General features: G+C 46.4%; 1 protein-coding gene across 1 annotated transcript in view; it reads right to left on the reverse strand.

Moving 5' to 3' along the window:
* The window catches only part of PHLPP1 (PH domain and leucine rich repeat protein phosphatase 1), a 157,664-nt gene extending 135,891 nt beyond the window's left edge, over positions 1-21,773 (reverse strand). Inside the window, exon 1 of the mRNA XM_035125524.2 lies at positions 19,825-21,773. Within this exon, the coding sequence (XP_034981415.2) occupies positions 19,825-21,481 (1,657 nt within the window). The 5' untranslated portion in view covers positions 21,482-21,773. The remainder of the gene's footprint in view (positions 1-19,824) is intronic.
* Positions 21,774-22,085: the final 312 nt, after the last annotated feature.

Consider the following 22,085-nt stretch of genomic DNA (forward strand, 5'->3'; position numbering starts at 1 on the left):
ATGGCCGCTACACTGAATTACTTCCAACTTTCTAGATAAATATATTTTTCCAAGAGATCTCTTATCAAAATAAGAGAATAATTATACTGCAAAGCTAAAACTAGAGTAGTAACTCCAGAAATGGAATCTGATGCAATGGTTCTGGGGCGGAAATTTGAGAATAAAAGCAGCAAGGTTTCAAAACAACCAGCATTTTCAAAACGCCAACTTTGAAAGCAAACAGTGCTTTATGAACAGAAACATTAAACGTCTTAGCAGACACAGCTATATTGGGAGTTTAGCACAATTGTTTGGCTAATTATTTTTCTCAGAAACACCACAGAAGGCCAAGCAGAAGCTTCTTGGGCATAGATAATGCCTGCACATGACAACGAATCAAATGCTTCTTCATAGCCCTCAGCCCTTAAACACGCTGAATGTGTAGGCGAGGTCGAAAGTCCAAATCCTTTCGAGCAAAATAATAATAATGTTATTATTTATTATTCATACCTTGCCCATCTGGCTGGGTTTCCCCAGCCACTCTGGGCGGCTCCCAACAGAATATTAAAAACACAATAAAACATGAAACATAAAAAACTTCCCTAAACAGGGCTGCCTTCAGGTGTCTTCTAAAAGTCGTATTTCCTTGACATCTGATGGGAGGGCGTTCCACAGGGCGGGTGCCACTACCGAGAAGGCCCTCTGCCTGGTTCCCTGTAACTTCGCTTCTCGCAGGGAGGGAACCGCCAGAAGGCCCTCGGTGTCCAGGGTGAATGATGGGGGTGGAGACGCTCCTTCAGGTATACTGGGCTGAGGCCGTTTAGGGTTTTCAAGGTCAGCACCAACACTTTGAACTGTGCTTGGAAATGTACTGGGAGCCAATGCAGGTCTTTCAGGACCGGTGTTATGTGGTCCCTAAAACTCACTAAAAAGGTGAATTGTTGTTTTCCTCACGGTTTCAGGAGAACTCCCATCTCACCCATAACCAGAAGGTGGAATAGCTGACATGCATAGCATAGCTTTAGTCAACTGGCAGCCAGAGAGCTGCACCCAGACACCCCAACTGATCCCGACTTAAAAACCTGCCTTATACCGTCAGACCAATTGGTTCACCTAGCTCAGTATTGTTCCACAATGAAAGTCAGGGACTCTACAGGGTTTCAGACACTGAACATTGCCAATCCTTCTGGAGGCGCTGGGAGTTGAACCCAAAGACTTTCTGTATGCATGCTAGATGCTATACCACTGAGCTATAGGGCCTTCCCTTAAGACTCCAAACTATGTCACTAACAGGAGCCGAAAGGCTGGCGCTCCTCATTCTTGAGTTAAGCAACGCAGCATGTCCTAAACCAGGGGTCCCCAAACTAAGGCCTGGGGGCTGGATGCAGCCCAATCACCTTCTAAATTCGGCCCGCAGACAGTCCAGGAATCAGCATGTTTTTACATGAGTAGAATGTGTCCTTTTATTTAAAATGCATCTCTGGGTTATTTGTGGGACCTGCCTGGTGTTTTTACAAGAGTAGAATGTGTGCTTTTATTTAAAATGCATCTCTGGGTTATTTGTGGGAATTCATTTGTGGGAATTCATTTTTGCATAGGAATTCATTCATATATTTTTTTCAAAATATAGTCCGGCCCCCCATAAGGTCTGAGGGACAGTGGACCGGCCCCCTGCTGAAAAAGTTTGCTGACCCCTGTAACAGAGTCACATCAAAACCCTACAAAATCACAGTGGCACAATTTAAGTTCTGTCTGCATAAGCAAGAAGGGAGAACAGAATGCTTTCCACTCCCAAACTGCTTTTAGAGCCACTTTTTGTCCAGTCCCACTGGAAGAAAACGGATTTTAAAGACTTTCTTTTTTGGATTTGAGGAAGGCAAGTGCCTGCCCATGCTGTCCTTTAAATCACTTCTCATACACACATCATAAGGATTCAGCACCACGCAAATCCTGAAACACAGTATGGAGAAATCATATAGGTTAACACTGTCGAAGAGGACCCCGGGACACACTTCAGGTCTGCCTCTGGGTATCGACTATGCAGGAAGCAAGCCAACAGCAGCACAAAAGATCTGCATTCCACTTTTAACCTAGGTACTGTAGATGTCCTGTAAGCAAGATCTTATTCTGCAGTCACTGGATATCACTGGGCCAGATTTAGGGGCAATAGCCCAGGGAACCATCTGGAACACAAGGGTTGGAGGCAGGTGGGGTAGGGGGTATTAACTCAATAGTATTTTAATATTCTGTTGGAAGCCGCCCAGAGTGGCTGGGGGAACCCGGACAGATGGGCGGGGTATAAATTATTATTATTATTATTATTATTATTATTATTATTATTATTATTATATAATAGCCGAAACAAAAGATACCAACTCAATTGCTGAAACAGAATACTGTAGTACTAACAGTTCATCTTCGCTGGCAGAGCTACTAGCATCAATGACCTACAGATATTTCACTTTGTTGAAAAGAATTTTCTGCAAGCAACGCAACATTAGTGCCTACTTAACAATGTGGGTGTGAGGAATTGCAATCAGGTCCATGCATGCAAATTTATTGTTTTGTAAGTCAGGGATTAAGTCATGCATGCAAATTGTGCATTGAAGTCGTGAAACCGAATAGAAACAAAATAAATAGTAAAACTATTTAGAAGTGGAGTGGATGGGGCATTCATTTGGTCTAAGGCAGCGTTTCCCCACTGTAGTGGTTTTTGGACTACAACTCTCATTATCCCTAGCTAGCAAGACCAGTGGTCATGGGTCATGGGAATTGTAGTCCAAAAGCAGCTGGAGACCCAAGTCTGGGAAACGCTGGTCAAAGATCAACCCAGGGATATCACATCTCCACCCCTTTCCAAATCTGTTAATTACCAGGAACATGCAGACAGAAGAAATCTGTACTTTGATGTGTTCTTTTGTAGACACCTTTTTAATTCAGTGCAGCTATAATATCTCTGGGTTTTACTACAGAAGCTCAGGCCTTCTGGTATACAGTTATCTAGCCAAGTGTGGTCGCATTCACATGGCAATCTCAGTAGCTGCTATGATACAGGAAAGCAAAGGCATGCAGCAGCCACTATCTACCACGATAATCTCTCATTCTTAACTTGGACCAAGTCTGAAGATGAACAATAATCTACTTTAAGTGCATGGTGCATCCTCATTTTACCACAGCTCTTAAGCATCAATCATTTGTAGCCTTTGGAGGAAGCCCTCGGAAGGAGACTCTTAACAACTCTGCTTCAGGAATTTAGTTTGTGATACTCAGCTGGCTGTAACAAGATGAACTGCAAGCGCTTGTCCCAAAATAAGGGTTGAAATGTGCAGTGGCGACAGGGAAACAGCTACAGCTGTTATTCCCTTTGCAGCGGGGAAAACATGGTTTCATGCCTGCATGCAAGCAAACACACCAATGGATCGGAATGCAGGAAACATAAAACGTTTCAGGATAGGCAACAAGCAAAACCTTGTATATATACCCAGGCAGGAAGTGTTAGCATACACTATAGTAGATGTATCCCTAAGTTGCAATTATTTCTGATTAGAACTGCATTTCTTTCTCAAGCATTCAGAATTATCTACCAGCATTTTACGTAAACTGGCAACCGAATACTGGCAAAATATTCTTTGTTCAAGGGACAGTCTGGGAGTGACCGTACTAGATACCTGACAATATTAGTTGGCAACAGGAGGGGAAAAAAGGTTTAAATAGTTTTCTTTCTCCCCCCCCCCCCCCGGAGAAGTAGGCCTTTGTAAATTCGGTTAACAAAGATAATGAGTTGTGCTGCCTACTCAGTAACTCAGCCTACAGTTTTCATTCCACTGCCTGGCCTTTAGAGAAACGCTTGAAATATGTATTTTTGGATTTGCTTTCGAGTTATAAATTAATGTAGATATTTCTTCTCACCTGCCCCCCTTAATTGCACCCCTCCTTAAGATTGCAAGATCATTTTATGAAGAAAAAACAACAACATAACATTCAGAACAAGCATCCTGCAGAACAGTGCAAGATGTTCAGTTAAACCTCATCTCTTGCAATCTGTGTGAGAACAAATATGCCATTTAGGTTGGACACATGCTAGTACTAAAATAGAAGAGCTGCAGTCCTTTCTGGCTTTAGTTTTATTTTCACAGTGACCATCTCCATGAAAAACAAAAGAAAATGTATGAATGTTCAAATGCTCAAGCTGCATTACTGCTGCTTATTTTATTTTTTTTAGAAAAAAGAAAAGGACATGTTGCACATCTGATGTACGGCCATGCTTGCAGGATAACGCTGTGGCAATAAATGAACACTTATTGACACAAATACAACGGCAGTAAGTAGAGCCAACATACACCCCCTGACTCTGCCCTGGTTAGGAGTGAACTAGTTTGTGCAAAAGGAGCAAGAAAGACGGGCAGACCACTTTAGCAAACCAGGCACGGCAATATCACCCATAGAACAAATTAACTCGAGTGAAGTGGCATTGATTAATATGTTCATTATTCTGAATTGCAGAAAAGCAGACTAAGTGGCCAGGAAGCCGCAAGTAATCATCCTCACGGCAACATAATGCATAATGGGAATTCCTATTTAGATGCAACGCACACTGCAGTCTTAATATTGTTTACTAAACATCAGGCGTCCTCTTATTAGGAAAGATTTGTTTTCAGTACTAACAATGGGGAGAGTGTCAAGGTGAGAGAGACCTACTTTTGCTTGCCTTTGAAGGAGGAAAAATACAATGAAACAGAGAAAGGACTCAGCTTTCAGCGGGGGGGGGGGGGGGGCAGAGATCAGAAGGGTCCCCCTGTTCCATCAATAATGTTTATAACAATCTAAAGTATCCAAGGGAGGCAGGTTAACAAGAGGAAGGAAAGAAGGCAGGCAGGCAAAATCCTCATCAGAGCCAGCTGGACAGTTCAATCCCCCTAAGAAAAAGATGAGTGACCACCTACTGCCCTGTGGGAGAGATCCTGATGGTATAATTTAATTTTACCCTTCCTTGCAAGCCACCTTGGAAGAATCGGCATCCTGAAAGGTGGGATACAATTGTAAGAAAATAAGAAAACAAAAGGCATTTCCCACAACCAGCGTAGGCTTTGGTTCTCATTGTGATGCAATGCAGCTTGGGTTGGTACCACTTCAGGTGGGGTCGCAAGTGGCTGGATGCCCCTCCACACCAAAAAATAATATAAAAAAATACAAATTCCTTCCCACATCGGGCTAGCTGGATTAAAAACTCTTCTTCCCGTCATCTAACTTTCTTTGATGTTTGAACTGGCTAACTAGGGATATCAATGTTCCAGGTGGAGAGGAGCAACACTGGAGACAATATTGCATGTAATTCCAAAGATATATTAAGTATAGAACCAGCGTTTTAGCACACTGGCTAAATGAGAAAGAGTTCCTATTAGGACCGGGCGATATCTGCTTTTCAGTATCATGATATATTACCAGCTAAACACAGTGATATACCGATATATCACAATGTCTGAAATAAGGATGGAGATATGTAAAGGCATCGGCTGGCTTCACAGTGATTTTCAATCGTGATTTTTGTATAGCACACGCACACACACACACACAGGCTGGGCAAGGTATCGATACATTGTTGAAAAATTGGTTTGAAGACCACAGCATAGTAACAGTTTCATAATATTTAACATGGCGATATATCGCGAATCACGGCGTGTGAGTGCGCTATGAAAAAGATTGTGATGTGGGGAAAACCGTGAAGCCAGTCATTGCTTCTCTCGTGATTCCTTCTGTCCCTGTTGCTCCTCTGTAAAGTTGCAACTTGGAAGTCGAACGGAAGTCTGTTCAACTTCCGAAGCATTCGAAAACCAAAACGCAGCTTCCGATTGGCTGCAGGAAGCTCCTGGAGCCAATCGGAAGCCGCGGAAGCCCCGTCAGTCGCTCTGCTTCCAAAAGAACATTCGAAAAGTAGAACAGTCACTTCTGGGTTTTGATCACTCGGGAGCCAAAACATTCGAGAACTAGGCTGTTTGAAAACCAAGGTACGACTGTACTATAAAATGAAAGTTGTAAAGGTAAAGGTAAAGGGACCCCTGACCATTAGGTCCAGTCGTGACCGACTCTGGGGTTGCGCGCTCATCTCGCATTATTGGCCGAGGGAGCCGGCGTACAGCTTCCAGGTCATGTGGCCAGCATGACAAAGCCACTTCTGGCAAACCAGAGCAGCACATGGAAACGCCGTTTACCTTCCTGCTGTAGCGGTTCCTATTTATCTACTTGCATTTTGACGTGCTTTCGAACTGCTAGGTTGGCAGGAGCTGGGAACAAGCGGCAGGAGCTCACCCCGTCACAGGGATTCGAACCGCCGACCTTCTGATCAGCAAGCCCTAGGCTCAGTGGTTTAACCACAGCACCACCTGGGTCTTGTAACAATAGACCCCCTAAGCAGCAGTTTTCAGGACATTACCCTATTCCGCTTTACACAGTTACATCCTTATTTCAGACATAATGATATATCAGTATATCGCAATGTTTAGCTTGTGATAAATCACAAAGTTGAAAGCCACACATTGGTTCTGCTCTAACACACATCATGATTTACAATATATTGCCAGGTCAAGAATTATGAAACCAGTATCACAATACAGACTTCAAACCAGTTTTGGATGATATGTCACCCAGCCCTGGTTGTTATCCAGGAAAAACATGATTCAAGCTTCTTGGAGCTTCCAGTAGCTTCTTGGAGAAACACTATATTTCTCCTCCCCTCAGCCGTTGCTCCACCCCAGATGAAAACATTAATGAGATTACGTACATGGAGCGCTTTGGGCAACCTGTTCTATAAAACACAAGGCACTGTGGCCCAATGGCTAAGAGCATTGCCCCATGACCTCTTTCCAAATTCAAGGTGAGCCACAAGTTCAACAAGGAAAGGCTCGACTCAGTCAAACTCACTTGACCCATATCATCACAGAAGGGTTCGTGAAAAGGAAACGGTAGCTGGAATGCTCAATTCCACCTACCCAATACAGTATCCGACTGCAATTTCAAAATTAGCACAGCACCATCGTTAGTCACTTCCTGCTCAAATAATGTTGCTACATAACACAGGGGTTTAAAGAGACAACTGTTGCATCCTCCGTGAGGAAGCTGTCGTTCTACACAGTTTAGATCAGATGCTGAAAAGTGTGCGCACCTTTCCGCACACCCGGGAGCATGAGTCACTCACAGTGAGGAAAGGACCTTGGCTGAGGGGAAGTCCGGATAGTTCTACAAGCCAGGACTTCAGCATGGCAGTCTAGCTGAACAGAAAGCCCTGCCTGCAGTTCAGTCGAAGTCCCAAACAGAAGCCATAACAAATTGTATCTGGCATAGCTGTACTGGTTCTTTGGGAAGCCTTGGCCAAATGCTCATCTACAAAGGTTTTTGGTACATATATATTGCTCTGCAGAGTGGCTTTGGAACACACAATGGACAAGTTCAGAGAGCTCAGCTTAATAGGCATTTTCTATTTTAATTCTGAAATTTCATTTGGTATATTTCTGAAATTACACCGTGGTCCACAATGAGGCTTTCCTCTCGCTGTGAACAAAGCAGGAAATCTTCCATTAAGTATCTCATTTCATCCAAACCAGGAAACCATGGATAATACTTTCGGTCTAAACCACTTATGGTCTAAACCACAGAGCCTAGGGCTTGCCAATCGGAAGGTCAGCAGTTCGAATCCCCGTGACGGGGTGAGCTCCCGTGGTTCGGTCCCAGCTCCTGCCCACCTAGCAGTTCAAAAGCACGTCAAGGTGCAAGTAGATAAATAGGTACCGCTCCAAGTGGGAAGGTAGACGGCATTTCTGTGCACTGCTCTGGTTCGCCAGAAGCGGCTTAGTCATGCTGGCCACATGATCTGGAAGCTGTCTGTGGACAAACACCAGCTCCCTCAGCCTATAGAGCAAGATGAGCACTGCAACCCCAGAGTCATCTGCAACTGGACTCAACGGCCAGGGGTACCTTTACCTTTACTCCTTGTGCTCTCATTTGTAAGGAGGAGAAAAGGGAAAGGAGGACACCTTGCTACTCACAAGAAGCAGGGTGTTCTTTTAAATCACTCATAACATGCCATCAAAAGCTCATGTGTTCCTTATCTATTGTGTTCATATGCACCCCACCCTACCAACTAAAAGTTAAAATATACCACGGATACAATCCCTCTGCCTCGGCCTAAGTACAACTGTTCACACATTGGGGGGGGGAGGAATCACGACATAGTCTAACATAAGCACACACAACACTAGGCCACAGCTAAAGCCAATAAACAAAAGAGAGGAGTGAGCAGGAAGCACATGTTCCCAAGGAAAGCATTCAATGTGCAATCAATCCACTGCATGGAAACAGCCAGGGGTACAAATGAACTGTTAAAAAAGTGTCCCCCATCACTCTTAAAGCATGCTAAGAAGGAACAAAAGAGGTGAACCATTATCCTACACGGGATGCATACTTAAGTCTCGTTCATGCCATCTAAGTTATGTTTTAGATCAATGCAAAAGAGCTAAAACAAATATTGGGCTTGCACAATTCCCCTCCTCTTTCCATGTTACGAACAGATTCCAGAAACCGTGGTTTGTTCTAAAGTCACCCAATAACCAAGACCTGAAACCACAGTTTAGTCCCCAATTAGTTTTTACTAACCTTGGTTAGAATAAACCATAGCTCCCAACACTGGAATATAATGCAGAACTGCAGATGGTTCTAAAATAGTTCTAAAATGTTTCACACTCCTGCACAAAAGAAAGCAGATAATCTTGCAGCCCTCTGGTTTGCTCACAATTATCTAAAGCAGAGATTCATAACCTTTCTTGGCAAGAGTGTCATATTCACCTTTGGTCAATCTTCCAGGAACCACATGCCAGCCATGGGTGAGGCTACCCTGTACTCTCTCACCTACAGACAGTGATGTGGTTTCCCGGGAAAATGAAGTATGCGTCTAATGTTGCATGTTTAGTTTTATTACATAAACAAAGTTAAAAACTTCGAAACTACCAAGCTTGCTTAATGCTGTGTTTGCAATAGGCATCTAATTCAACAACTTGTGAAATGCAAAAATAAAGCACTGGGGTAATTTTTTCACTCCACATTGCAGGGAACATGACCCTCGCCTCAGATATGAAGGATACCTTCGCCAAACCTAGTAACCTCTGTGGGTTTTATTTTATTGAACTACAATTCCCATGAGCCCCAGCCAGCATGACAAATGGAGTTGTAGTCAAAAAACATTTGGAGAGCAGCAGCTGGGGAACACAAGTTTAGGTGAAAATCTGAAGTGTGTGATATTGTGAACCTCAAGGAAGAAGTTTGCAGAATGTCCAGATCTAGAAAGATCTAGGGGGTGGATCTAGAACACTGGCCCATTGTTTCTGAACAAAGCAGAGTGTTACTTAAGAGTGATTAGAGCAGAAACGTATTTATAAAAATATATCTGTGCAGCTCAATAATTGTTTAAACCAACAACTTGGAAAGAGAGCATTTTCAGGTAACTGTGGCCTTGCAATGCTGAATCCCATCCATATTTCCTGTTTCGGGGAGCGGATGGGGGGGAAATGAAATCCAAGGAAGTTTTTCCATTTAGCCTTTTTAAGCCAATAAGATAACACCCCTTTAGTAAACAAAAAGCAAGCAAAAAAACTGGTGAGAAACTGTTTGGATCAGAGCTTTGAATTCTCTTTCCCTGTGTTCAAAGGGCTTTCATGTGGACGTACAACACTTGACAGACTGTAGAAGCGTCTAATGTTCTAAGTGGAACAGATGGATATTTTAATTGCAAAGAGCTCCAAGGTATATCAATACCGCCATCACCAAGAGGGGGAGTTGTTACAAAACTTCCAAGTAACAGTGTCTGATGATGAAAGGCAAAAGAATTATCAGCAAGGCGGCCTTTCGGCTCTCAAAAGAAATAACTAACAGCCCAAGCAAAGTGAAACAGGACAAAACTGGTTGGAGATGAGGACTCTACCCATTTACTATGTGTGCCTCCAAGTATTGTGTTCATTTATGGCTGAAATCCCTAAGCACACTTCCTAGGAAGCAGGTCCCAGCAGAACTTGCTTTGAAGTAAATGCACTTCAATGGGCCGGCTAGGACTGGAGGAGGGAGTTGTGCACGCATAGGCAAACTAGGCCCTCCAGATGTTTTGGGACTACAACTCCCATCATTCCTAGCTAACAGGACCAGTGGTCAGGGATGATGGGAATTGTAGTCTTGAAACATCTGGAGGGATCAAGCTTGGGAGAAGCTGCAAAAGATGCTCTAGCTGAAAATGAAGGTGTCTCTTCTGCAGCCTCATCTGCCTTTTCCAAGTCAAACCAAGACCAATTTCCTGCATTGCAGGGGGCTGGACTAGATGACCCCTAGGGGTACATGATACTATTAAGTACAAACAGCTTTCAGGAAAACTGCAACCAGATGGAAGCTTCTACTATGTGCAACTGACCCTGAAGTATTCAGCATATAGAAATTTGTAGGGAAGATCCAGCCATGCTCCAAGCACTAAGGTACCATAGTTATCGTCAAGTGCATTTTAATGCTAAAAAGAAAAAGGCGCTCAAAAGTCCCTGAAGTGGGTAATTTTAGCAGCACAATTCTCATTTCAGATTAAATGCTCGTTGGCAAATGTCTACCTTATTCCAAATTCTAATAATAAGCTACAGCAAAGTATATGTTTTAAATTCTGGTTCACCACCGTCACATTCATCTCAATCTAATTTTTTATAATATTTTAAGCTGCATGGGTGACACTAAGAGTGTCCCATAAGATTATCATATTTTCATGCATAAACAGAAAAGTTTATAACTTGAGTTCAAGAAGCAAATACGACTGTACACTACTCACATGGTTTCTGGTAGTAATTCTGCAAAGCCTGACCCAATTAAAAGTAAGAGGCTTGTATCTGAGCTATGAATTCTTATCAAATGCTGCTCATCCACCAACAAACCAATCCAACCACAAGGCTGGTTAAAAAGTTATGTTTAAGTTAAGCTGCAGTATTTCAAACACTGCCTCTCCTTAAAGTAAAGCAAAAAACCAAACATTTCTCATCTACACCACCAATACACAGTGTTAGAAACTGAATCACTCTCTCTCTCTCTCTCTCTCTCTCTCTCTATATATATATATATATATATATAATCGCCAAATCATGCCTTAAACCTGGGTTAAAAATGAATGTCTAGGTGACCCGTTTTTGTTTTACAGCGAACATTATATTATTATTATTATTATTATTATTATTATTATTATTATTACAGTACTACTACCATAGTTATCAAAATTTTCAAAGGTAGGGAGTCTGTGGCTTGGCTTTTGGAAAACAGGGCATCCTCAGTAATTAGCTAATTGGGAACCACTGAACTAGATCATTAAATGTAAGGGACAGGATTCCACCCTGTTCCTCCTTGAAACCAATGTGAGGTCTTTTTCCAGTTAGGTATCAATAATTATTACCACATCAGAGATTCCGGCTCAGATGTTACGCCTGCAAGGTAACTCTTTTTTTTTTAAAAAACATAATTTTTATTGATTTTACAAATTACAAAAGATGGTACATACATATACACCTTTTCCACCTTCTTCCCACCCCCCTCCATGGGTCCTCCCCTGCCACAGAAGTATCCCACGCAGGTGAACAGTCAGAAGTGGTCCATTTTATGATTGGGTTTCTGTCCTCCTCCTCCTCCCCTGCCCCCGAAGCCCCCCCCTGCCACCAGGGAGCTCCAGTGAACCAGGGCAGTACGCAGGAGTTCATCCATCCAACCATCTATTGTCATACCAAAAAAAAAGAAAATACAAAAAGAGAAAAAGAGAAAAAAGAGAAGAAAAAAAAAGACAAAAAGGAAAAAAGACAAAAAAAAAATTCATCATAATTGTTAAATTCATAATTGTTAAACCATATTTTGTGGGCTTCCCCACCCTCCCCCCTTCCCCGGTTTTCCTCCCTTATTTATCATCTTCAACAGTTTCATAGTTCATATTTTATAACATACACCTTTATATCTTATACCACTTTTAAACTAACTATTATCATTTTCGCCTATTGTCCACTCACTGAGAAATCAAACTCCCATTTTTTCTTCCCGTGCCTAATTTTTACCCCTCTATAGGCCTCCATATTTTCACCTTTTTCCAGAATCAATTCACTTTTTAAACCTATAATTATTCCCAAACTAACCTTACACCCCCCCGAGTACTGGCTCCACCCCACCAATCCAGCAAGTTCCATAGTCAGCAGTCCAGTTATAGTCCTATTAACCCATCCTTACAATCACAACTTCACTTTCCCTTCACCCCACCCCCTGTTTACAGTCTTTTGCCATCCAGGCCTCCATATCAGACCCCTGAGCTTCTTCTCTTCTCTGCTTAATTTTTCCTTCTTCCCTGTGGTCATTCTGGAGTTCCAGTAAGTCCAATCGTGCCCCCCTCGAAGGGGAGGCACTCCATCCAACTTTTTGTAGAGTAAAATCATCATTTTTTTCATGATGGGCTTCATTTTGTGTTAAGTCATCACAGTCCTCATCATTGTCATTCTCACATTCGTCTTCTTCAGTTTCAAAAGCTTCATCTTCTAAGAAATCATATTCTGCCATCATCATCTGGAATTGTTTCTGTAACACTTGCCGTTGTGTCTCCTCTTGACATAGTTCTATTCTTGCTTCCCACATTAAGGTCAAAACAGTCCGCTGAAACTCAGGCGGGTACCTTTTTGTTGACATAGTTCAGTCTGGATTGTCTGGGCTGCCGGCTCCCGAGGAACAGAAAGGTCTTTCTTAGTCTTAACTTCTTTCTGCAGGGCAATCACAACCACAGTCTCTCTCCCCTTTTACCCTGCATTTAGGGGAGATTCTCTTTGATGCCTTTGAGGAATCCTTTTAAGTTGAAATCTTCTGTTTACGGCTTCGGGTTTCTGTTTACTGTCTCTTATGTTACCGTAGGGGGGGGGGTGGCTTCCTCTTTTCCCCTCTCTCCCAGGTCCAAATTGTTGCCTTAATTTACATTCCAAAGAATCCAAATTACTCACAGTCTATTCATTTGCTGAATGTTCTTTGAAGAATTGGCCACCTCCACTTCCCAGACTCGCAGCTTCGCACTCTCAGAGCAGCAATGTCAGCCTGTCCGCCGCGGTTCACCTCCTCGCTCTCGGGGGCTTAAACAAAGCCGATCCGGGGAGGAGAGAGCCCGCTTTTGGCGCCGCCAGGCAAAATCTGTCCCCAAAAAGCTCGATTTGGGGCTTTTAAGGAGGTTTCGCTTCGCTGGAACGATTCCCTCCACCTCTGAAGCGCCGAGGTCCGCTCCGCTGTGCGGACCCCCGTCTGAGCAAGATGGCGTGGTCAACCGGAAGCCCCTGCAAGGTAACTCTTGTCAACTTTAGGCACACTTTCAGAGAACTTCCCCTACGCTGTGCGTTAAGAGTCGAAACACCTGCACGGAAAGGAGAAAAGGGCAGCAGCACAATTTCTGACGGAACAAAGGTGAGGAGTGTCAAGAAGAGAATAAATGCATCAGGACTAGCAGTTGGATATTGTAGTTGAGAGCGCTCATGCTGCATGAAGCAGACTTGACATTTATTGTGACAGAGCCTTTCACGGTGCTAAAATACAGGGTGTACTGCTAGTGACTGCGCACTCAACGTTGGAGTTTAAGAGGGCGCCTTGCCGAAAGGCTTTCTACCACACATCAAGCATAATGCTGCAGGACAGAGAGAGAAGCAGTTAACATCTAGCAAACTTGCCTACCAGCTACCGAAAGCACAGCAGGCGGGCAGTGATGCACCGGCTTGTAAGTACAGCCCATGAAGTTGCTTGTGAAACATGAAGCTATTTATCCCTAGGGCTGTGGTTTTTCAACCAGTGTGCCATGGCACCCTGGGGTGCCTTGAAGGATGGTCAGGGGTGCCGCGGGCAACACTGGCCTCTGTCCCTCTTTCCTTCCCTCCTTCCTCTGATGCCCTCTCACGTCTCTGCCTCCCAAAGGATTGCACGACTGTTTGTTGCAGCAGCCCCAGGTACAAGCTCCCCAGGCGAATGGTGCCTGTGGGGCTGGCCAGGGGTGCTGGTTGCCAGGAGCTGAGACGGCCTTGGAGTAAGTAAGCCAGAGGGTGAGGGAGCCCAGCCACCCAGTCCGCCAGCCCTTGCTGTTGGGAATGGACAGACAAATGGGAGGTTGGGTAGGCAGGCAGGCACTGTGCTGGTCTTCCTTGTGCTTGCTGTGTGCAAGGCCTGCCTGGGAGCTGAGTGCCCGGTGCTGAAGGGGAGCCTTTCCACCATGCAGGCCCAACAGTGCCCGCTGTTGCCACTGCTGCCTTGCAAGCTAGGGTGCTGGCCTCACATTCACCTTTGGCCAGTTTCCACTGGGCCAATAAGCCTGGGGGCATCCTCTTCCCAGGCCCCTGTGGGGCATGGTAAGGAGGCACTCTCTGGGGAGGCAGCTCAGAGACCAAGAACCGGCTGCCAGGAAGACTCCCAAGGAGAAGTGAGAACAGGCTGAGGGATCACTCCAAAAGGGAGGGTGTTTGAAAAGGGGTGAGGGGCTGCCAGCTCTGCAGGCAAGGGGTGACATAACTGGGCTCCTGAGCCCCACAGGTCAAGGGAGCAGTGGACTCGAGAAGTTAGAAAACCTCTGCCTTTGGGGAAAGGGCTCCTCCACCTCTTTCCAGTCTGTCTGACAATAAAGAATATCAGACTAGCATGCTTCAGGTTCACCTACCAATAGTCCCAGCTCTGCTACTTTTATTTCAAAATCTATTAGCTTAACACCCACGCAAATAAAATAGAGGAAAGAACAACACGGAAATCAAAGAACATAAGGAAGGTTCGTGGTTTAATTGTTTCTCTTTTGACATCACCCATTTAAGAGGATGTTGTCTGACTGGGCGACTTCAGTAGATTTTTCCATGACACATAAACCCATTGAAGATTTCATAATTAAGTCACGCCTTCCTGAAAAAATTACGAATTTCAAACATGGAGAGGAGAAAAGCCTGCCCACCCTGTGAAAAACTAGACAGTTTTTATCAAAACAGTACTTCCAAGTTTTCACACTTTGAAACTTCAATGAAATCTACAATATAAGGCATGGCATATATTATACGGACGCTGGTTATAAATAGATTTCACAATGGAAAGTTAAGCTTTGATGAGCCCTTTTCTGCTGCAAACATTACAGAGTTTGCACAAGCCTGCAGGTTAACTTGCACATCCCTCTCTAAGCTCCCCAAAGCAGAACAGTTCGTTCTAAGCATTAAAAACCAACTCATGGGGGGAGGAGAGAAAGAAACCCACAACAACGCAGGATAAAGATTCAAGAACAAAACTTTAAAGCTCCTCAAATAAAACACCATCATTACAACCTTTGTTACTATAACCTTATCCATTCTTGCAGGTGCCAGATTTTAAACGTTCAGGTTCAGTAACTGGGAATGCGCATGTTACAGGTAAGGAGAGTTGCACGGTTAATGTGCATAAACACCTGGCCATTGTGCACATAATCCATATGTGAAGATTATGCACATTCCCCGGTCTCTCTCTCAATTTCTATACTGTCTTTCATCCAAAGATCACAGGGCAGTTTAAATATAAAAAAACACAAACATACCATAATAACGAACAAACACAGTAACACCCCCCCACACACACACACAAAGTTATATGCATACCTGCCAACAGGTGTTGGGGAATGCCCTCCCAACAGGATTTTTTACATTCTGCAGGCATTGTGCATAATTACCCCAACATATACTCATTCATGGAATACTACGCCAATGAAACAAAATAAAGAGTGCTCAGATAATTATTTTAAGACTGTCTGAAGAGTGCATGTTTACTCGGCTCCCAATATGTCAATGAGTCTTACTCTCAGGAAAGTATACATGGGTCGAAAGCCTTAGATGTGTGCTCTCAGTTTTCTCCTTGTACTTGCTTCTCATTCTCCAAGTACTGTACGAACCTTCAACCTTCGTCTACCATCAGCAAGGGGGCTGTGAAGCCACAGAAAAGTAATCTCAAAGCAGCTAAGCCTAATTCCAATCACTGATGGGGGTGCCATTCAACAGGCATATGAATGAATGTCAGTTTATTTGAAACAGATACTTAATTCCTCTCTTAATATTTGTGCGTATTTCTTTTAAACCCATGCTATGCCTGCCCTAGAGTACTTGTATTCCTCACCCCACATCTCTCCCGCCCAAAAAAAACAACAACCTGTGGAGTCTCACTTAAAATCTAGCGAACTGCCTCCAGCCACAGCTTTAAAATCCTGCTTGGAACTACCTAATGGCAAACAATAATTTGCAGCAAATTCTTTGTAGAGCAAGCAAGAGAAAGAAACCGAAAACCCTGCACACACAAGCCCCTGGGAAGCAGATATTTTAAGCAAGTTGTAAATGGGCCAGTTAAAGAGCATCACCTCCACATAGAAGACTCAAATAAGAACAGGGCTTATGAACCTTCAATACACAGGTAGAGGGAATTCTGGCAGGTACTGTAGTTACTGAAATCCAAGCTTTTTAGTACTTCAAAAGGGCACTGCTTGGATGAACTGCTTTGCGTCAGCTACCCCTACCTGCAGCCAGGGTTCCCTCTACAAGGTTTGAAAATACACGAAGACAGTGTTAGAAAGTCAGATATATAAGCTGATCGCCAAATTGCACCTTAAACCAAGGTTACAGCTGCCACAATGGAATGTCTAGGTGCCCCTTTTTTGCAATGACATTATTAATTCCATTTCTATTATTAATTTCATTAATATTTTAAAGGAAAAAACCCTCAAAAGTGGTTTATAACACATCCAAACATCAAATACCGGTAAAACAATCCAGACTAAAACAAATTCAAGCTTAAAGGAAAATATTTCAGGTGCTTCTCTAAGTGACATTTGTTTTTCCCCATATTTATTTACCTACTTAATTTATACAGCTGCCCCACAACAGAAGAACTCTAGGAAGCCAGTCTGGTGCAGTGGTTAAGACTAGGACCTGGGAGATGAGGGTTGAAATCCCCACTCAGTCCTGAACCTCACTGGGTGACCTTGGTCCAGTAACAGCCTAATCTATCTCACAGGGTCATTGGGGGAATGAACCACTTGCTCCTGGGAGGAAAAAAGTGGGATATAATTGCAACAAATAAGCTCTTCTGATTACCTGCTTAAGAAAGCTGGAGGGGCCAGCCAGATGGAGATGTCAGTTGCCAACCTGGCATCCAGTGATCTCCATGTGGTCACGACTGGACCTGCACCAGTCGCAAAACGCACCTGGCGCCTGGCTAATTTCTAACATGACACCAAGGTAGTGAACATTCATTCATAAGCCAGTTGATTTAACATGCTCAATTTAGGTTATTTTCGTTTCTGTGTGTTTTGCCCAGCTATTTTCTCTTCTCCCCCAGGCTCAATTTGGCGAGTCTTTAAGAGGCAAAGGATTTTACATACTGCACAAAAAATAACCATCACATTCAAGTCTACAATAGCTACTAAATTAGCTTGCAAACACAACTGCTTAATATCACTCCATGATTGTGACAATTGCTAGAGGAGAATTATTTGCATGACAGTGGGTGCATGCCTGTTTACAGGCAACAACCTTGTAAGGTAGATTAGTCTGAGAAGGCTGGTCCACGGTCACCCAGTGAGCTTCCCTGCTAAGCAGCTATCTGAACCGGGATGTGACTTCTCTAGTCTTAGTTCCACTGGCTCTCATTACATTCAATTGACCTTCACCAACATCATGCACCCCTTATGTTACAAGACTACAACTCCCATCATCTCCAACTATTGGTTACACTAACTGGGATTGATGGGAGTTGGAGTCCAAAAGATATGGAAGTCTTCAGAATGAGGAATGCTGCATTAATAATAATGCAGATTACAGAATAGCCAGTACGTACTTGTACCTGCCTACGAAGAGAAGCAGTAACATACAAGAAAAGGCCAAAAGGCCATATTTAGATTTCAAATGTATGGATTCTATCCATGCCATTCACTTGGAACCAAGGCTGTCTTCAGCTCCTGTTCCTCTACAACTTTTCTCGGCCTACACAGACCAGCAAAACATTTCCTTAAAAGCTGGCTTATACAACTGCTACGTATTCAAGCTGAAGACAGCTCAGCCAGGGTCTCATTTGGCCACCTGTCCAGGACGGCAAATGGTAGGAGAGGTGATTGAACATCAGGCAGCTCACAATACGGACAAAAAGTGGCTGTTGGGCTACATTTGGCTTCTGCGATATCAGGCCTGCCTGACAGTCAAAAGAAAGCAAATCGTATTTAAAAACTGAAATGGAAGAGCTGAAAAAATGCATCTGTCTGGAGACAGCTCAGCTCACTCAGGTGGGTCCAGGCTTTGCAGCTTTTCCACATCTTGTACGGAACAAGCATTACAAGGAAAGAGAGCTTCACCCAAAACGAAACACAGGGCATCCAATTTAACCCTGAAACTACAGCGCCTTAACAGAAAGATCAATTATGGCACAGCCCAGAGCTCCTCCTCTCATCCGAAAGGTCATTCACAGCATGACTCACCTTCCTATGTGCACATTTTCAAGCAGTAAAGGAAATCTATAGGGCAGTTAAACATGCGACACTAATATAAATGTTGTTGACAAGACAGGAACTTTTGGGTGCTGTTATTGACCAAGTCCAGGCACCAAGACAAAAGCCTGTCTTCAGTCTATATTAAGAAGCCAATCTTAAACCATGCTAACTGTAGATAAATCTCATAGACTTCATTGGACTCGCTCCCACAAATATGTAAAGAAACACAATCCCATACATATATCATGGAGTCCACAGGCTGCATGGACTCTGGAACTTGGGCTTAGATCTAGCACTTAGATCTAGACGCCCACCCCATTACAAATAGGTAAAGAACCATACATTGTGTGCTCAGCAGATTAAGACATGTGATATTTCATTAATATACTGTACGTGTGAATTTGCCCTGGAAAAATTATGACAATTCTTGTTAAGAGGAGATACCCCCCCCTTTCCATCTGCCAAGACTCAGCATTTTTATTTTTGCTACAGCGGGTACTTGAAAAATAGCTGCTTGATCCTATCACAGGTAGCCTAACAAACAGCTAAAAAGCACAATGATGCCTCTGTGCATAGCTTTTTTAAGGTCAACAGAGGGGAGGGGGAGAAAATGCTTCTAATGGTATTCCGATTCCAAGCATGTTTACATGGAAGCAAAAACCCAGCAATTTCAATGGACCTCACCTCCAGCGTATATATTGTTCTAAGACTGAAGCATAAAGACCCAGAGGACAACCTTTCCATGTTAGCCTGAAGTACCTGAAGAGCACTTAAGCAGCAAACAGGTTTCAAGGTGAGCTGAGCTACAGTTTCCAACAGGTCCTTCCCAAACACCCCTTTTGCAACTCTTACCTCCACCCACCCACCCAGGCACTTACCCAGCTATAAAACAGACTGGGGTAAATGACTGTGAATGGTGTCAGAATCCCAAAACTTGACCTCCACTGGAAAGTTCCCAAAGCATGACAATGCCAAGGCCAGGAAGCATTTGCCACTATTGTGCGCTGCAAGATGTGATCACACCCCTCTCCCCAAACCTCCCCCCTCCTTTAGTTCAAGGACCTGTGTGTGTGTGTGTGTGTGTGTGTGTGTGTGTGTGTGTGTTCTCACTCCATCAATTAACCTGAACATAGGAAACAGAGACCAGAGTATGAGATCCAGTTCCACTTCATATTTTCTCCATTTCTGCAGCAGACCCTCATTTCTGACAAGGCGCACAGAAGGTTAGTTAGCATCCACGCTGTCGTGTGAACACGAAAACAAGTGTGCACACCTTTCACCCACACCCCGTCCCACACAATTCCTTCCTCACCCACCTGCATAGAAGCGGATGAGGCAGCCGGTCTCCGAGTCCATGCCTTCCTCCTGCACCCGCCACAGGTCCCGGAAGCCAAGCTGCGAGAGGTAGTCGTTTTGGACCTGCAAGGGCTGCTCGTGCGGCTCCAGCCGGCGGGCGGTTTCCCCATGCAGCTGCACGTACAAGGCCGGAGGCTGCCGCGGGAAGGAGGTGGCGGCATCCCCGGCGGAAGAAGGATCCCCTCCCGGCGCCTTCCTCGCGCCTGGGGACTCCCCCACGGCTCTGCCCCCCCGGGGGTTCTCCGCGTGCGGCGACGGCAGGCCGCCCAGGCGGGCCCGGCGGCTCCTGCCAGGCCCCGATCCGGCCCCTTCCCCCTCCGCCGTTGCCTGCGCAGGAGGAGGAGGGTCCGCCTCTAGCTCCTCCGACGAAGACGAGGAGCCGCCGCCGCCGCTGTAGGCGTCCAGCCGGTCCGAGGTGCTCTCAGCGCTGGGACTGAAACTCTCCGTATCCGAGCCCCCCAGGAGGGACGGGCAGGAGAGCGGCGGGCCCGATAGGTAGAGCTGCGCAGGTGGCGGAGGAGGAAAGGCCCGCCCTGGGCTGCAGTCGGAGGGCGACAGGCAGGGGCGGCCACCTGCGCGGACGTTCTCTCCGCCGCTGAGAGCCAAGCGCCCCGGTCGGGGAGCCGCCTCGCCGCCGCCCAAACCGCTGGGGGTCCCCCGACGGTTTCGCGGCCTCCTCCCGGCCGGTATCGGGGTCAGGCTCCCAGCTGGGGAAGTCGAAGCCTCCGCGGGGCCGAGCAGCGCCTCTTCTGCTCCCCCGGGCTCGGCGGACAGGTCTGCCGCAAAATCGCCGTCCATTTCTCCTTCATCCTCCTCCTCCTCTTCTTCCTCATCTTCTTCCCCTTCTTCTTCTTCTTCATGGGGGCCGCGCGTCTCTGCGGTTGTTGCCGCCGCCGCCTTCCCCAAGACCCGGACGGCGCTGCTGCCCGCTCCACGGTGCCCGAGCTGTAACAACCGCGACGCCACCTCGGCCGCCGTCGTCTCCAAGGTGCAAAGGACCGGCCGCAGGTAGCATCCGCCGCCGCCCCCTCGCTGCTGGTGATGGTGGTGGTGGTGGTAGTAGTAGACATGGACACATCCCCGCTGGAGGTCCCGTCGCACCCAGTCCCGCTCCGGCGGCTGCAGAGGCTGGAGCTGCCGGGGCGGCTTGGGCAGTAGGAGCAGCGCCTTCCGATCCAGGCTGCGGGTGCCCAGCGAGGCGGCGGCGGCCGAGGAGGAAGAAGACGACGAGGAGGAGGCGGCGGCCGAGAGGTTCCTTTTCAGCCTGCCCCTCCGCAGCAAAAGCGAGTTGGCGCCGCCGCTGCTGGGAACGGCCGCCGCCGCTGCCTGAGTCCCGTTGGCCGCCAGCGTGAGGGAAGCCGCGCCGCCGCCGGTTCCAGCCGCGGTCCCTCGCCTCCTTCGCCGCTGCGGGCCGCCCCCGGCTACACCCTCTGCTGCTGCTGCTGCTGCTGCGACAGCAACGGCTGCTGCTGCTCCCTCGCCGCTTCCCAGTGGGCCGGGTCCTCCGCCCTCGGTGCCGGGGCCCGCCTGGCCCGTGTAGCCGGGCCGCTCCCGCTTGCCGGCCGTCGGGGCCGCCGCTGCCCTGCTCCCGCGCTGAGCTTGCTGCGCAGGTTCCATTGTGGAACGCGGAGACACGCCGCGTTCCAAAGCGGCGGGCGGGGGGCGGGGGAGCGCGATTATGTAGCAACTGCGAACATTCCGTCGCTGTCGCCGCGTTCCATTCGGCTCAAGCCCGCTGCCGCCGCGCAGCTGCTGCCAGCGCCATTAGGGACTGGAGGGTGGGGGGAGGACCAGTAGCAGCAAGCAAGCAAGTAAGCAAGCAGCCACCGCCTCCTCGTCGTCGGCCTCCTCCTCCTCCCACCCGGCCCGGCCTCCACTTCGGAGGCTCCTTATGAATATTAATTGCAGCAGGCCTTGTCGGAGCGGCGCGATTTTTCGTCTCTTGCACCCCGCCTTCCAGCTCCCTCTATTAGCAACGCCTTCTCAATATTCATGAGGGGGGGGTGACGCCATCCCTCGTGAGGTAGCAGGGGGCGGGGCTCCGGCGATAAACAAAACGTGACAACCGGCGCCGCTTTTCTCCCTTACCCACCCACTAGGAGGAGCGTGGAAAGCCCGACGCTGCCGGGAAATGTAGTCCTCGGGCCAGGCAATGCCTCCGCGAGATGCTACCAACGAAGACTACGTATCCCACAAGGCACCGCGCCCTACCCGTCGAGCG

This window comes from Zootoca vivipara, chromosome 8, assembly GCF_963506605.1.
Source record: "Zootoca vivipara chromosome 8, rZooViv1.1, whole genome shotgun sequence".
NCBI lineage: Eukaryota > Metazoa > Chordata > Lepidosauria > Squamata > Lacertidae > Zootoca > Zootoca vivipara.